We start from the raw sequence: 18,518 nt of genomic DNA on the forward strand, positions 1-18,518 counted from the left end.
TGATGTTAGGACCTTTTTGTGAATACCATATTACTAGGACCTTTTTTGGATGCCATGTTATGTTAGAATTCAAAATTGAAACCCTTTAGAATAGTGTGACATCAAGGGGAGGTGCCCACAAGTTGTTTATTTCCTAGCATCATAGCGTCATAGATTTAGGGCAACCAGCTCAATGCCTTTTATTTTACAGATAAGGAAATGGAGGCCCAAAGAGGTTAAATTGAGAAGTTAAACTTGCCTAAGGTCACACAAATAGTGACAGAGTGAAGATTTGAATTCAAGCCAGTGTTCTGAGAGTCCTGCAAAAAAGCAGTGAGGTAGGCCCTTGAGGACTGTCACTTTTCAGGAAAATGTTGATCAGCATTCGTGGCCTCCAAACTCGTAAGCTTGCAGTTTTGGACCCCCCTATACGGATCATAGACTGGGAGCTGTAAGGGTCTTGGAGGCCATTGAATATAGCTCCCTCATTTAGATGTGGAAATTGAGGAATAGGAGACTGATTTACTTGCACAGGGTCATAAATCCTGTGCATCAGTAGTGGGGCTTGAAAACCAGTCTCTCTGACGCTGAGGCAAGCTCTTCATCCTCTGCTGTATCTCATTCATATAGTGGACATTTCTGGTAAAACTTATTCATTTCTTATTTAATTTCCCCTTCCCCCAACTTATACAACTCTAATCTTTTCTATTCTTGACCATATGGGTGAATGAGATACCATGCTGTAGATTGGGATAGAATCCCATCAGAATAGAGACTTATAGGATCACTGGTCTAGAGTCAAAAGAGATACCAGAGTTCATTTAATCCAACTTCCTTACTTTACAGTTGAAGAAACTTAGGCCCCAGGAGGCCATGACTTGCTCAAATTTCCATAGATAGGAAGTACCAAAGGCAGCATTTGAACCCAGGTGCTATGACACCATTGACAGGTGCTATTTCCGCAGTGCCGAAGTGCATCTTGGATCTCATTTTCCAAGGGCAATACAAATGTTTTATTTTATTGGAATGATGTTGTATTATAGAAGCAACAGTTGTTTAGAGGTAAAAGGGTATTTATAGGACCTCTGGACCAACTCCCTCATTTTCCAGTTAAGTAGACAAAGGCCTTGTGTGAGGATAAGGGATTGTTCCTTAGTTGACTTTATGGAATCCCCAGTACCTAGCAAGGCTGAAGGGCTGAATCTGCAAGTAAGCCCGGAGAAGTTAAACTTGCCCAAGGTCACATAAGTAGTAAATGAAAGAATTAAGATTTGAGTTCTGTTCCTCTGACTTCAAAGCCAATGTTCTGAAAAAAAAAAAAGTATTCCCTAGATTTGGTTTTGACCTTTGGATCATACCACTGGATTTGGTCCTTGAAATTCCTTCCTTTTTCTTCTAGCTTCTTGACTCTCTGTCATGTATTTATACCTGCTTCTTACCTCCCCACCCTGTACTGTGTGGGACACAGGCAGCCAACAAATTCCTCATTTGTGGTTGGGTTGATGTTTTTCATCCAATGACTAAATAGCTCACTAATCGCTGATCAAGTGAACAGTGATCAACCCATTGCATTTCTTAAGATAGTTAAGGTTGTTGAGCCACCACTCAATAAACTGAGGTATTGTGGCTATCTATTTGCCTAGAATAACCATGTGGTATTCTTATTAGTTGTGTGGTGATTGATTATTATTGATACTCCTGCTCAGACTGTTCTCAAACCTTCTCTTCCCCACCCCCCTTTATTCTATGTAAGAGTGACAACAGAGATCAATGTTGCTTATATATTACAAGGCTGGGGGTGTGTTAGTACTATTTACTTCTATTTTATAGATGGAAAATTAGATGCAAGGGGACACAGTGTCACATTAAAAGCTAGTGGTTAGAATTTGTATCTTGGGGAGGTTGTTGGGGGTGGGGGATGGGAGTGGGTGGGTAATCTGGTTTCATCCGATGACTCATATGATTTTTTCTGATCTCTTGGCTCTGGCTTTAATGCAGGATTCCTAAGTCCTGTTTCCTTTAACTTTAATAGCCATTTGTAACTCTATCACCTCTGTTTCTGATTTCTTTACACTTTCCTTGTAAAAATATGCTTTCACAAGCTGTCAAACAAGACTTTCTGTGCTTTTTAGAGGTTCCTTTAGAGGCTGCTTTCTGGATAACAGAAAGCCTTCAGTTGTCAAGAAAACAAATATTTGGGAAACACAAAAGCGTGAAACTCTGGGCAAGTACCCAGCTATGGTTTGGTTTGAACCGTCAGCTTGGTATCTGAGTCTGGGTTAGTCACTCATATAAGCAATGATACAACACATTTGGTACCTTTCTTTCAGCTTTTGTAACAGCTGATACTTAAGTCACTGCTAGGGTTGTTATATGACAACCTAGCATAGTGGAAAATTCACTAGACTTGGCATCAGAAGGAGTGGGTTGGCTTTCTGGTCATGCCACCGGATAGTTGCATGGCTATAAACAGATCACTTAATCTTTCTGGATCTCCATTTCTTGATCAGTAAAATAGAGCCTGAGAAGTCTCATGGTGTAGTGGATAGAGGGCCACTCTTGGAGTAAGGAAGAACTGGGTTCGAGTCCTGCCTGTGACATAAACTGTCTGGGCAAGTCACAACCTCTCAGTTCCCTAGGCACTTCTTCCAAACTGCAAATTACAGAGAAGGTGCCAACCTGAATTGGGCGGTGGAGAGTCTCATCACTAAGTTCCCAATATCAATGAAACCACAGGTCCAGGCCCTAGCCCCCTATAATGCGGCAAATGATTTATCAAATTTTTTTAAGTGACTATTATGTGACAAGCACTTTGTTAGACATTAATGAAACAGAGGATGAAAATGAAAACCATTCCTGTTTTTCAGAATCTCGTATTCCATTTCTTCTACCTACTTCTCAATGTCAGTTCTAGGAAAATGCTTGGTAAATCATAACATGCTAGATAAAGAGGAGTGATCAGTCTCACGGTTATTCCAATTTGATTGATAGAGTTTTATGGCCTTGTTAATGTCATGGCAATTCTATTAATTTATTCTAAATTTTCTTTTCATGATTTAATTTTAATGATCATGTTATAGTGTGGTTGGCAACTCATGGATCAGCCTTGGCAGTGTGACATTCGGATCGATTCAATTCGAGTTCAGTTCAGTTCAACAGTCATTGAGTGCCTGTTATACGAGAACTAGGTAAGGGGACAAAATGAAAAAAAAAAGAGTTTTGCTACAACAGAGTAGGGAAGTATATAACACAAAAATAACTCATATAAAATATAGGCATACCTTGCATAACATTTCTCTGACCAATGTAGCTTTCTGACCTTGTAGCTGCTGTCCTCCACGCCTGGAATGCATTCCATTCTCAGTCTTACAATCCCTAGCACTATTAAAAGCTGAGTCCAAGTGCTACCTTCCCCATGAAGCCTTTTCTGATCCTTCCAGATGTTATTGCTAGCTTCTCTATGTGACAATAAGTTGCTTTATTTTCTATGTACGTTTGTGTTAACTTAGCTGAGTTCATTTGATAATTCTCACGTAGAATGCAAGCTCCCTGAGGAAAGAGGCTATTTCATTTTTGGTTTTGTATTCCCAGAACAGCAGCTGGCATATTGTAGGAGGCCTTAATGAATGCTTGTTGAATCAAATCGCATTTTTAAATACAGTCGTTAATGACATTATAAACAAACATCACGTTAAGGCTATGAAATTCTACTGTAACATCATGGATCATTCCTATGGAATTAAGTGCCTCTATAATGATGTTCACCTAATGATGACCTTTCACAGAACTCATTAACAACATTAGTCAATGTGTATTTATAAATACATATATATATATATATATATATATATATATATATATATATATAACATGAGAAGTGTCTAAAAGTGATACATATCTATGCAAGGTTTAGGGATAAGAATAGGGACAAGTTTTTTTCTTTGGTATAGGGAACTTGTGGGTGAGGGTGTTCCCTCTACCAATAAAAGTTGGTAACTTCTTTGCAAATTATAGTCCTAGAGAGTTGCCTAGAACCCTGAGAGTAAGGAAAGATAGTTTCCAAATTGAGTTGTGTGTGTGAGGAAGGGGAGCTCAGCAATGGGTTCACGACCCTTGGACTGGTCTTGAAGGATGAGTATAGGATTTCAACTGAAATGAGGAGCAAAGAGAAAGGTACCTATCAAAAACCTTGAGCCACTTCCTACACAAGGTCTTTGCTGATGCCCTCAGTGGCTAGGGATTCCTCTCCCCAGTCACCTTGTATTCTTATAAGAATTATATATGTATATGCTGTTTCCCCCAATAGAATGTAAACTCCTTGAGAGCAGGGGCTGTTTCGCTCTTGTCTTTGCACCCCCCAATTCTTAGCACAGTGACTGGAACACGGGAATTGTTTAATTAATGCTTGTTGATTGATGTCAGGGGAACAGTATGAGCAAATGCATTGGTGGCAAGAAAACGTGAAGTGTGATCAAAGTGGGTGTCAAGTAGTTTGATTTAGCTAGAATGCAGACTATATGAAAATCGAAGGGAAAGGGCTTAGAATGAAACAAGGTGAAAAAGAAGATGGTACCAATTATGGGGTACTTTGAGTAGGACCTGTCCAAGTTTTCTCCCATTTTAAGATTAGGAGGTAATATTATAACAAATCTGAAACTAATTACAATAAGAGGACAGCTTGGTGGCCACATAGATAGAGGGCTGGACATGGAATCAGGAAGATCTGAATTCAAATCCTACCTCAGACCCTTATTAGTTGTGTAACCTTAGGTCATTTAAACTCCTCCAGTTTCATCCTCGGTAAAATGGACATAACAATAGGACCCATTTCATTGGGTTGTTATTAGGTCCAAATGAAGGAAAGCATTTCTTCTTAAGCGCTTGTTATACACCAGGCCTTATGCTAAGTGTTTTGCAAATATTTCTTAATCAGACTATATATCTATATATCTATATCTACATCTACATCTATATATCATGTCTTTGCAAACCTTAAAATGCTATGTAAGTGTTAACTGTTACTGGATAACATTATTTGGTTTACCCCAGAGGCTGACCTTGGCCTTTCCAATGAAGCTTTATGAAGTCCATACAAGCTGAAAAGTCCAGTTTTTTCCAGTAACAGTTAAAAAAAATGTAAAAGGTATATTGATACACTGTTGGAAAGTTCTTCTGGTCTTAATGGCAACACTCTGGCAAAGCAAAGTAACAAAAGTGGCATAGAGCCCGTATTCTGAATGTAAAGCCTACCAGGTCATTTTTTTTTCCAATGAGGGAGTGTGATCTTTTAGATGGAGTAGAAACCTAGGAGCCAAGAATATTTGGTTTTATTCCCAGCATAGGGAGGTAAATTACTTCATCTGAAAATGGCCTTCACTCTGATATAAATACAGCTTGCTAGTCACAAGGTATCTGTTGCCCACTAACTGAGGACTTCTTTAGTTATTATCACATATTTAGCATCTAAGTATATATTATCTTTTTATATTATTGCTCATATATTATTTCTTTTCTTCTCAGCTAAATTATAAATTCCTTGAAGACAGGGACATATCATATATATCAGGAACCTACCACACCTTGGCTAGACAATTGTGACAGCCTTCTAACTTGTACCTGCTTCCATTCTCTCTCCTTTTTTCCAATCCAGCTTACAAAAAATAATCTTTCCATTTTATAATTCTGACTGTGTTACTCCAAAAACTTTGGTGGCCCCTGATTGCCTCTAGGATAAAATTCAAGCTACTCATCCTTTCATTTATGACCCCCTATGCAGTCTGACTCTAACTTACTTTTCTACCCTTATTTCTCATTCTTCTTTGTGCTCTTAAAATTCTAACCCAAATAGACACAGGTCTATGAATTCAACATGCCACCTTTCACCTCAGTTGATGTGTCTTCATTCTTGGAATGTAGTCCTTCCTCATCCCTGTGCTTCAGGGTTCTTATCTTCCTTCAAGTCTCAGCTCAGTTGCCACTGTGTGTGTGTGTGTGTGTGTGTGTGTGTGTGTGTGTGTGTACATGTACACAGAATCTTTCCTTATTCTTTCCTATCAAAGTGTTCTCTTCCTTCTCAAATATTGCTCTGTTTGGATAACCCCTTCATCTCCATCTCTTCCTACCTTGTGTTACCATTATATGACTTCACATCATTTCTCTGTCCTCCTCTCCCCAGCCCCAGAAAACCTACATTCTCAGCTGGAACCAGACAGGCAGCCTTGGCTTCCTGGTTCCCAGAAGCCCTGATTTGAGGAGGCTGTGGTTTTGATTATCTTTGTTATTCTCTGTGTAGCTTCTCTAATAAACTCGTCTCTGATATGCTGTAGCTTGCATACCATAAAGGTAGAATTTGGCTGTCCAGTACTGACGTTGTTTTAGGAAATGGGGTGGGGGCCTTGAGCCAGGAAGCAGGAAAATATCCACCAATGGTGACCTTCATGCTTTAAATGACCTCCACACAAAGGTGCTTAGAAGTTAGGGGTTAGGAAACCTCAGGTTTGGTCTTAGCTCTGGCACTTAGCTCTGGCAAGCCAGCCTCAGTTTGCTTATCTGCAAAATGGAGAACTTGTTAAAATGGAGAAATTAGTACTTGTACTATCTACCTCACAAGTTGTTGCCAGAGTGAATAGAGTGCTGGAATTGGAGTCAGGAAAACCTTAGTTCAAATTCTGGCTCAGATACTAGCTGTGTAATCTTAGGGAAGTCACTTAACCTCTTTGCCTCAGTTTCCTCATCTGTAAAATGGAGATAATAGATAATAGCACTCAACTCACTGGGAGTTAGTATATGTAAAGGAGATAATAGATGTAAAGTATTTTGCCAACTTCTAAAGGACTGTATAAATGTTAATTTTTATCATTGTGGAAAACACTTTGTGAATCTTAAGATGCTATATTAATGTGAATTCTTATTAAAATTATTATTATTGAAAAATGCTGAGATTCTCTGGCCACTGGGGAGAACCATTGTTCTGAACTGCCCATTCTTTACATTTTACCACAAATCAACTTTTCTATTAAGTTTGACCCCAGCCTTCCCCACCAGTTGATTTTATTCCCCCAACTTCTCTTTATCAGCACAGATGATACTGTCAGAGGAGGAAATGGCCATCTGGCTCAGCATACCAGCTTTTTATTTGGTTGCTTTCAAACCCACCTTCCCATTTTGGGCCCCCTTCTTCTCTCCCCATACTTCAGAAACCAATCTAGGTGTCTCCTGAACTCATTTATACCCGTTGTTTCAACAGCCTTCCCGCGTAACTAATTCCATATGTTTATTGCCCCCTTTGCCTTGCAACAGCCAGCAGCCCTTTCTTCATCAAAAATGACCTTATTGAACTTCCAGAAAAAGCCATTCTCTCAGAAAATGGAACTTATACAAACAGATCTGATACATAGGATGTCTGAAGGCCCTGGAGCATCCTATGTTGTATGGATGTTCATGACATTGAGCTTGGGATGTGGGATAATGTGTAGAGGAGCTAATTTACCCATAGTGGCCTGGATTGGGATGCAGTTGAGCAGGATGCAAGAGAATTCTGTGCATGCCCTCCCTGTCCCAGCCCCCCTGGCCCGTAAAGTGTCTATATAGGTTTTCAAATCAATTAAAACTTTTCTTTTGATTTGTATTTAACTGCTTATCCCATGCCCTATGCTTTATTCTTTCCAATGCAATGACATTAGCTACTCTTTATATCTTGTGATGTGGACAATTTTGTTCAGCTCTGGCTAAAACTTACTAAAATGCCAGATGTCATGTTGGAAACACGAAACCTGAAACTAGGCCATAAATTATAGCAACAGACCATAAAAAAATATTCTGAGTGCTGTGCTCTGGAGCATCCCGATTTCTTTCATTCAGCCCTCCTTCCATCCCCTCCATCACAAGGCAAGGCCATGAGAACTTCTCACCTATAGTTTGGTGTTTGTTTTGCAGACTCAGAGCAGAGCACTGGTTCAGACACGGAAGTGCTCACAGAGAGGACATCTTGTTCCTTTGAGTCTCACCCGGATCTTACCTCAGGTGCTCCTGGTCCCCCACCTCCCCCCATTTCATCCATGGAGGAGATACAGGTTGAGCTCCAATGTGCCGACCTCTGGAAAAGGTTCCATGACATTGGGACAGAGATGATCATTACCAAGGCTGGAAGGTAAGGACACTCCAGGGGAGTCATGGCTGGGCAAAACAAACAAACAAACAAATGACCCAGGAAGAAAAGAAGGAATATTTTTCATTTATTAGATTGTGGTTGGTATGTGGTAATGCCAATGAGATATGAAACATCATGCATGCAGCTGTTCAACCTCCCCAGGCCTCAGTTTTCTAATCTGTACAATTAGAGGGCGAAACTAGATGATCATTACATTTTCTTCCAGTTCTAAAATTCTAAGACTGACCTCCATTTTCTGCATCAGAATATATTTTCCTATTATTTCCTACTATTCCTATTGTTTTTATTATAATTTTTTTTTTGCTTTTGCTTTTTGGTGAGGCAATTGGGGTTAAGTGACTTATCCAGGGTCATACAGCTAGTAAGGTTTTTTATTATCATTCTAATGATTGTTTTTAAGGGAATCACCAGATGTTAACCACATTTATACTCACAAGCACACCTTAACCTTCAGGTATAATTGTAATCTTAGTTCAGTTGTTTTATAACAGCCTAAGGGTAGATCTCTGAGGTAAGTATTTGTTTCTATAGCCAATTTTTTTTGTGTGTGAATTGGTATAGACACACCAATTTGGGATAGTTTTCATATTTCTTTTGTATTTGTTTTGCCAATGAGAGTGCATCCTTAAAGAAAATTACAGTTCTCATTCTAAAGATCAGAAGGCATTGATTTAGAGTTAAAAGGACCTCAGGTGTTATTTAATCGAATCCCCTCATTTTATAGATGAAAACAATGAGGTGGGGAGGATGATGAATGATTTGCCCAAGGTGAAACAAATAATAAATATCAGGGGTAGGATTTGAACACAGGTCCTCTGATTCACAACTGAAAAATACTGAACACACACACATACACGTACACACACACACACACACACACACACACACACACACACACAAAACCCTCTGAATCCAGAGCCACTGGACACTTCAGAAAATTCACTGTCCCACACAGCTACTCCTTTTGTAGAGGTTCATAATACAAAATGAATCTGGTAAAAGTCACAGACACATCAGACAAACACATTGGCTATTAATTTATTTTGTATTTCTTTTTGATGACTGTCCTCTTCCTGCTGGAATATGCAGTAGGTAAATATTGCCATAAAAAACCTCCTTAGAAGAAGCAAACTTGGAGAGAGGTGAAAAGAAAAAAGCACATTGCTGTGGAGGTTAACATTTGATTCAATTCAATAGATGTTAATAGAACACCCACCATGTGTCAGGCATTGTTAGTTGGGGATATAGGGGCAAGCAAGAAACAGTCCCTGTCTTCAGGGAGCTTACATCCCATTGGGAGATACAACACACATACAGATAACTAAATGCAAAGTTTGTACAAAATTATTACAAAACATTTGGAGGAATAGGTGGTTAGGGCAGTAAAAATTAGATCTGGAAGATATGTAGGTGGTAAGCACTTGAATTGAATCTTTAAGAGAACTGTGGATTCCACAAGGCTGAAATGTATAATGAGAGCATTCTAGGTATAAGGATAGCTTATGTAAAGGCAGAAGATAGAATTTTGTGTACAGAGTATGTTAAATATGCCAGTTTGGATTGAATGGGAAGGTATATGAAATCAGTTTGGAATGACAGGGAAAAAGCCAGATTGTGAAGTGATTTAAATGTCAGATAAGTTTATATTTTATGCTAGGGGTGATTAGAAGCGACTAAAGCTTCTTGAGCTGGAGAATGAAATGGTCATACCTATGCTTGGGAATATTAATTTGGCAACTGCACAGTGGGATTAGAGGGAGTAGAGACTGGAGGTAGGAAGGCTAAGTAAGAGGTTATTACAATAGGTTGGGTGAGAGATGAGGATGTGAATTAAGGTGATAGATGTGTGAGTTAAGAGAAAGGAATAAATTTGAGAAATATGAATGTAGAATTGCTAGAGGGAAGAATACAGGATGACTCAGTTTGCAGACCTGGGTGACAAGAAAGATGGTGGTATCTTTCGCAGAAATAAAGAAGTTTGGAGGAGGAATAGGTTCAATGGAGAAAGACAGCGAATTCCATTCTAGACATGTTAAATTTGATATGACTACGGGATATTCAGTTGAAAGTGTTTAGTAGGCATTTTGTGGTGGAAGACTGACGCTCAAGAGAGAGACGAAGGTTGCCTATGTAGATTGAAAGTCATCTGCAACTATGGGAGCTGATGACATCACCAAGAAGGAGAATGTAAAGAAGGAAGGGAAGAGGAACTAGAAGAGAGTCCTGGGGTTCATCCATGCAGGGGTAGAGGGACACAGATGATACAACAAAGTGGACTGAGGTATGGTCAGACAGGTAGGAGGAGAACCAGAAGGGAGCAATGTCACGAGTACCCAGGGAACAGGGAGTGTTTGGAAGAAGAGAGTGATCAACAATGTCCAAAGCTACAGAGACATCATGAAGGATAAGGATTAGATTTAGCAATTAAGAGACCACTGATAACCTGAGAGAGAGCAAGTAAAAATGCACACTATTTATTTGATGATGGAATAGGAGTTTTCAAGAGTGAGCATCCCATATTGATGACACAAGTTGAGAAGCAAGTACAGGCACTAGAGAAGTATCTCATTACAACTACAGGGAACTAAATGGTGTAGTTGATAGAGTTGAGCACTTGGAGACAAGGTAGACCTAAGTTCAAATCCTGCCTCAGATACTTGCTACCTGTGTGGCCTTGGGCAAATCATTAAACCTCTTTCAACCTCTGTTTCCTCATCCATAAAATAGGTATAATAACAATATACACCTCACTGGATTGTTGTGAGGATCAAATGAACTGATATGTGTAAAGTGCTTTGCAAACCTGAAAGTGTTATACAAATGCTAGCTATTGATATTATATTTCAAAGTGTTGTCAGGAAGACACTTTGTAAACTCCTGTGAATTTTAAAGTACTACATAACTGGGAGTTATCATCATCATCATCATGATCATTACTGTTTCTAGCTGGAAGGATGAGTGGATAAGACAGTGTAGGGCTTGGCAAAGTCATGATCAAAGCTTTCCTAGTACTTACATATTTATGATATTAAAAATGATGCTGTAAGCTGAACTTTCAAAGAACTAATTTCTCTCAAGGTGCATAACAATACCCTGAGAAGTTTGGTTTATGTTTTTGACCTGAACTTCCACATTCAGTCCTAATGTCCCATGGAATTACTCTTTCTGAGGAGTGAGTGAGATTGACACTTACTGTAATTCATATGTAGTTGAGGTTTACTAAATACTATTCTTACATCAACCTTGTTAGGTATAATTACTCAAATTTCACAGTTGAGGACATTGTCTCAGAGAAGTTAGTTGACTTCCTCACGGCCATACAACCAATTAATGTCAGAGCTTTGATTTAAACTTAAACCAAGGCCAACAATCTTTCCACTGTATCACACTGCTACTTAAAGGTCAAAGTGCAGTAGAATTAGGGTGGTAGTCCAGGGGTCATATGGATCACTGGATTTAGAACTAGAGGGAACTTTTAGTTCTTGGCCTGGGGATGAGGAAAGGGGCATTCTAGGTTTGGATAATAATGTGAACAAAGGTCTGGGTATGGGAGAGGGTATGATGAAATCAGGGAATAATCAGTATTATTGTTCGGCTGGAGTGTTGAATTTGTGAAACAGAGCATGTCCTTTGCCTGAATAGAAACTCAAATATTGAAGAAAATTTTCCACTTTCTTGGAATCTCATTTGGACAGCTATCATTAACTTTTCATCTTTCATGCCTTCTGCACATTTCCCCTTTGTCATAATTTTATTTTTTAGTCACATTCTCTCAGCGCCAGAGTTCCTTTTCCTTAGGGACTACTTGCCTTTTGGGCTTTTTAATGTCCATCTGACTTTTCCTATAACCTAGTCAAAACTTGTGTTGGCTCAGAATCACTGAAGAACTTTTCCTTTGCTTTCACTGTGAGAAAAAGAGATCAGCACCATGGACAGAAGCTGTGATGGGGACAGATGGGTTTGGAAGACAAAAAAAAAACTGATCCAAATTTAGCCACAAAATTCAAATCAAACCCCAAGATTTTGTTGTGGAGTATGAAAGGTTCACTTTACTACACAGAGATGGTTTCACTTGCTATGCTATGGTAAAGGGCAGGGAAAAAGAAAAAGCAGTTTTTGTTAAATCACTAGATAGGTGGTTTCTTTGTATTGTGAAGTAGTTGGAAGAACACTGGACCTGCAGTAGGTGCGTGGGTCTCATCTTGGATCTGACGTTTTACTACCGTGTAGTATAATCATGGATAAACTACTTCATCTCTGTAGGCCTCAGTTTCCTCATGTGTAAAATGGGAATAATAAGACTTTTATTATCTTCACTACAGGGCTGTAGTGAGGAAGGCACTTTTAAAAATTCAAAGTGCTGTATAAATGTGAATTGTTATTCTTACATTGATCTAAGAATTTGAATTAACAGAATTTTTAGGCCTGGAAAGTGCCTTAGGGCTTATATAATACAACCTTCTCATTTTACATATGAGGAAACTGATTCTCAGAGAGGTTAAATGATTTTTCTCAAGGTCACAAAATTAATGGCAGAGCTGAGACCTTAGAGCTCTTGTCCAGTATTCATTCTACTGCACCACACTTTGAATTCAGTTTAAATGAACTACTTGCAGAGTTTACAATTATGTTTTCTGGATAGAATATTCAATTGGAAAAGAGAATCTAGTTCAGTTCTGACCTTCACAGGATCATAGATCAAGACCTGAAAGGGACCTTAATGGTTGCTTGGTTTAACCACTTCATATTTTAGATGAGGAAACTGAGGCTTAGGAAGTTTAACCAATTATTTAACCGATTACTCAGGTAGTGAGTGGTGGAGCTGGATTTGAACCCATGTATGCTTACCTCAAATGCAGCATTCTATCCATGGGAACACCCCCTATGTCACTCTCTCCCCACACCCAGTGGAACTCTGACAAACTTGCTTGGTATACCAGCTCCCTGCCATGGCCCATTTGTGTGTTCTGATTACGGAGTGCTCCTTTCCCCTCTCCTACTCATTGTTTTGGATCCCTCATCTCATCTTGGACCCTTTTCCAGACTCCCCCTTGCAGGAATCTTTCCTCAAGATGCTAAGATTAGTGGAAATAACTTCAGTTTGGTAGCTATGAGACCTAGGTACTACCCTGAATCTTGCTACTTAATTTCCTATGTAACTTTTAGGAAATAAAAATTTCTCTGGGCCTCTGTTTCTTCATCTGTGAAATGGGAACAGTATATTTTACCTACTTCGTATTATATGAACATGCTTTGAAAAAAGTTTAAAGCCCTACAAAAATGTAAGATACTATTAGCAGTAATATATTTCCTCCTATGTGAATTCAGATACAAACCTTCCAGGTGATCATATGGTCTATTGAACTGCAGTGCTTCTGTCATTTACAAAAGTAAAAAAGTTCTAGACTTGATCTCTCATTGTCAGGAATTGGCAAGAATGAACTTCAAACAGTACTCATTGAAGTTACTGCTAATATTTCCATCGAGGCTGATTTTCTTCTCACTTATAATGTCTTTCATTAGGATAAATACCTAGATCTGCCACTTGATATTCCTGTCACCTTGGGTAAGTCATTTTCCCTTTGTGGCCTTCAGTTTCCTTATGTATAAAAGGAGAGGCTTTGGTTAGCGGGTTTCTTCCAGTTCTAAATTCTATGACAGCCATAGAATTTTGGAGCTAGGAGGGATTTTAAGCATGCCATTATCCACCTCCTCCACTTTACAGGTGAGGTAGCTGCTACAGGAGTGACTTTCCAATATCACAAAGCTGTTAAATGGCAGATGTGAAACCAGAATTCAGATCTTCCAAGGTCCAGTTTTGCCCTCTTTCCACTATACAACATGATCTCTTTTAAATAAGTTATTCTTAATTAGGTAACCTGCAGTGAATTTGAAGACACCGACTAGTAGTTGTGATGTACCAACACCAAATTTTCTTTGGACAAGACATTTTAAAATAAATGAAAAGAACAATCTTCACTATGTGTATAGATACATAACTCTAAGGGCAGCTAGGTTGCCCAGTTGATAGAGCAACAGGCCTGGAGTCAGGAAGACTCATCTTCATGAATTCAAATCCAGCCTCAGACACTTGCTGGCTGTGTGACACTGGGCAAGTCATTTAATCCTGCTTGCCTCAGTTTTCTCATCTGTAAAATCAGCTGGAGAAGAAAATGGCAAACCACTCCAGAATCTTTGCCAAGAAAACTCCAAATGGCATCATGAAGAGTCAGATATAACTGAACAATGACTGAACAACAAATAAGTCTGTGTTTTTATACACGTTTCTAGAAAACAGGAAAAAGGAAAGGTTTTTTAATTATAGATCATAGGATCATAGATATAAGGTTGGAATGAACTTCAGGATACAAGGCCAACCTCATTATTTTACAGATGAGAAAGTGAAGTGACTTGTCCCACGTTACACATACAGTAAGTGACTGAGCAGGAAGGAAGGGACATATTGTATTTATTCTTTTCAACAGCCATAAAACTATCTCAATCAATCAACAGACATTTCTTAAATACTATGTTGCCAGGCATTGTGCCAAGTGCTAGGATACAAAGAGAAAAGTTAGTCTTTGCCCTCAAGAAACCATCATTCTAATGGGAGAGACAACATATGCACAAATAAATAATCACAGATACATACAAAACTAATATAAGGTAATAACTTCCGTGCTAGCTGCCAAATATGATGAACTCCTAATGTATGCTCAGAGTTGTTTCTCTAGTGATGTCAATTGGTTTCCTCCATAGAGTCCTTTGATGCCTCATTATAGTGTGGAAGCAACTTTGTATTCCTAAAGGTTATGCCAGAAAAACTCAGGTCTGACTGGTTTTATAAAGCTGGAAAGGTTTCAAGTGTGGGCCCAGCAACAGCTTGTATCTGTTGTCTAAGGACTGTTCTAGCTAAGTTTATTGAGCCTCACCAACAGAGTATTGGCTAGGAAATGGTGAATTATTTTGACCACAGCAACTTGAGAAGCCACTAGCTAAAACATTAGTTTTTGCAATCTGCATTACTGGAAGAATACCCATACTGATAATGTCAAGGATATTTTTTTAACTTAAGATTTAATTTTTAAAAATTGTTAGCTTAATGAGCATACATAACCAAAATGAACATATCCATGTACGAAGTAAATAGACAAAGATGTAAGTGAACCACTAATTTCTATTAAGTACAGTCAAAGATCTTAAAATGTACTGAAAGGATAGTCATTTTCTATGGAGATGTTCACACTACTTGTGAGAATGGCATGCAGCTACAAAATGGTTGATGGTGGCCGGGTGTTAAGTCCACATCCGCTAACATTAACACAAGCCATACAGAGCTGAATTTAATGTTTTTTAAATTATTTTTTGGTTCAGATCTGTGCTTTCTTCCATATAAGGGAGCTTCGAGTGGTTTGCATGCAAGTTTGTATGGAAATTTATCATCTTAGAGAATTACCTGGGAGCACTTAGAAGTGAAGTGATTTGTGTAAACTCTCACAGCCAGTATGGTTCAGAGATAGAACCTGAACCCATAGTAAGCACTTACTATACGCCAACTATGTGATAACTCCCAATTCCAAGTCTAGATATCATAAAGTATGGCATCGTATAATAAAAATAAATGATAGCTAACATTTACATAAAACTTTAAGATTTGCAAAGCACTTTACAACAACGCTGAGAGGCAAGTGCTATTATTATTATCGTTTTACAGATGAGGACACTGAAGCAGAGATTAAGGTATTTGTTCAAGGTCTCACAGGCAGTAAATGGTGTAAACATAGCTGATATTTATACAGTAATTTTAATTCTTGCAATGCACTTCATTCTCACAACCTTCCTGTGAGGTGAGAAGTTCAAATATTTGTATTCCATTTTACAGATGAGGAAACTAAGTGGGGATCGTCACAGAGTGTCAGAGTAGAGATTAAAGCTCAGATAGATCCCTGACTCCATACCTAATGCCCTTTCATACGAACATAAACCTCCCACAAAACTCATTCATCCCTTTCGTGCCTAGCTCCTGAATGGGCCCTGTACAATAAAAACTCAGTGTTTTTCTTGCATCTTGTGGTTCTCTGAAGAATGGTGCGCTTGATTCGGGGATTTCTGAAACTTAATCCTCCTCAGGGGCTGCTCCCTCCCCCACCTCTCTCCAGCGATGGGAGACGTAGTGAAGTGCCACATCCTGACGCTGCTCAGTTTGTCAAGTTTAACAAGCCACTGTGAACGAAGCAAGGGCCTGCCTGAGGCTACTTGAGTTCACTCCCCATTGATTCCGCTTCAACTTTTCTCCTCCCCTGACGCACACGTTGACAGAGTCCGAAGGTCATCAGCAAGACATGTTTTCTGACAGTTTTATGCTTCTTCTTAAACTTTGGTAGCACTTTGGTTAAGGGAAGGGGATGTCAGTGCCTTCTTTGCTTCCTTTCCTTCCTCGAGGGACCGTTTAGAATGAGACTTTCTTCGTAGATTCAGCGTCTGTCGAACAGTTACCAAATGCTGCACCAAAAATAGCAGCAGCATCTAGCAACCAGATTCCGCATTTATGTAGTGTGCTCTCGTTCACAAAATGCTTCCCGCAAAGTCACCCTGGAAAGCAGAAAGGGTAGATATCATCATCCCTATTTTTCAGTCAAGAAAACTAAGGCTTACAGGGGATAAGTGAGTTACCCATGATCTCACAGGCAGTGTTTGATCCAGGTTCAGTCCTCTTTCCACTCCATTTCGTCACACCGATATTCTAGCCGATACAAAGGGGTTTATAATCTAGTAGGCAAGATGAGACTAACACACATAAAAACATCGACAACACTGGACCCAAATAGAGACTTAACAAGAAAATCTTAAATAATGAATGGTGAAAGAACAAATAATAGAAACAATTAATAATGGTGTGAAAAAAATGGTAATGATGAAAAAAAATGCCAATATTTCTGAGATGCAGCTAAAGCAGTCATCAGAGAAAAATATATGTCCCTAAAGACAGACATTACAAGAAGAGGATTAATGAACTGAATATGCATTTTAGAAAAGATAGTGTCACATTGTACAATATGATTGTGACCAATGAAAAGTACAGATAATACAGGCTATAAAATTTTGGAGGCAGCTCTGATTGAAAAGATCATGATGATGTTGTCTAGTGAATCTTACAAGGAGGGTAGTAAAGGGCAGTACATGAATGTCTAGCCTTTTCATATTTTCTGAGCATGGTAATCCAAGGTAATGATGATTCAAACAGTTCAAACCTAAGAATCTGCCCAATCAGATTCTTTAAGTTTGGTGATAAAGCAATGGCTTATTATCCATCTGGAAATGAGGAAATAGACTACTCAGGTTTGGGGCATTGCATTTTAGGAAGGACATTGATTGCATTTGCCCAAGGCACCAGAATTCCTAGCTATGGCTCTGTATCAAAGGGAAGAAATGTAAAATATTGCAAATCCTTATCAGTTGCCCGGGGAGGTACAGAAGGGGTTTGATGATAATGTAACCCAGTATTTTCCTTTAGCCTCTGCTAATAGGAGTTGCATCAAGACTGCCAGGATAGTTTAATGTGAGTGGGTAGGGCTTAGTCATAAAAGTTATGACACAAGGCTGAAGATACTGGGGTGCACATCCTAAGCTAGAGCATGTCCAGAAAAAGGTAACCAGGATGGTGAGTAGATTGGAGATTATGCTATATGAAGACTGATGGAAGAGCTTGAGATGTTTCGCTTGGAGAAAAGAAGGCTCAAGGATGGAGAAGGAAAGGATGTTATTATGGGCTTCAGGTTTGGTGGGCTCCCAAGCAGATCAGGGATTAGATTTGGTCTGCTTGGCTCCAGATGTCAGAACACGGAGCAATGAGTAGAAGCTGGAAGGGGGCAAATTTTAACTCCATACAAGGAAAACTAGTTTTGGCACCAAACTGTCAAAAAGTGGAATAGACTGCTTTAGGAGGTAGTGAGTTCCCTGTTGCTGAAAGTCTTTGAATAAGGGATTATTGACTATTTGATGGGGATATCACAAATGTTAAGTGAGATCCTTTGATTCTATAATTTCAAATTAGTTGTTTACCATCACTCTCCAAGCCTTAAAGGGCTAAAACAGTGTAATTAATACTATGGTTATTAACAATATTGTTACTGTTGTTACCCAAGGCTGCTTGCTCACTATCTTATTCCTCTGTATTTCTTTGCATTCTTTCTTACTTCCCATAGGCGGATGTTTCCAGCTATGAGAGTGAAAATTACAGGCCTGGACCCTCACCAGCAGTATTACATAGCAATGGACATTGTGCCTGTGGATAATAAGAGATACAGGTAATGAGAGCTCCATGCTGTGGAAGAGTGGGCATTGTTACAGATGGTATGTGAACCATTGA

At 39.0% G+C, this 18,518-nt stretch overlaps 1 protein-coding gene across 1 annotated transcript in view; it reads left to right on the forward strand.

The window, feature by feature from the left end:
* Positions 1–18,518, forward strand: part of TBX15 (T-box transcription factor 15) — a 147,491-nt gene that overhangs the window by 76,303 nt on the left and 52,670 nt on the right. Inside the window, exons 2-3 of the mRNA XM_021003131.2 lie at positions 7,915–8,128; positions 18,355–18,456. Coding sequence (XP_020858790.1) covers positions 7,915–8,128; positions 18,355–18,456 — 316 coding nt within the window. The remainder of the gene's footprint in view (positions 1–7,914; positions 8,129–18,354; positions 18,457–18,518) is intronic.

This window comes from Phascolarctos cinereus, unplaced genomic scaffold, assembly GCF_003287225.1.
Source record: "Phascolarctos cinereus isolate Bilbo 61053 unplaced genomic scaffold, phaCin_HiC Scaffold_5;HRSCAF=322, whole genome shotgun sequence".
Lineage (NCBI taxonomy): Eukaryota > Metazoa > Chordata > Mammalia > Diprotodontia > Phascolarctidae > Phascolarctos > Phascolarctos cinereus.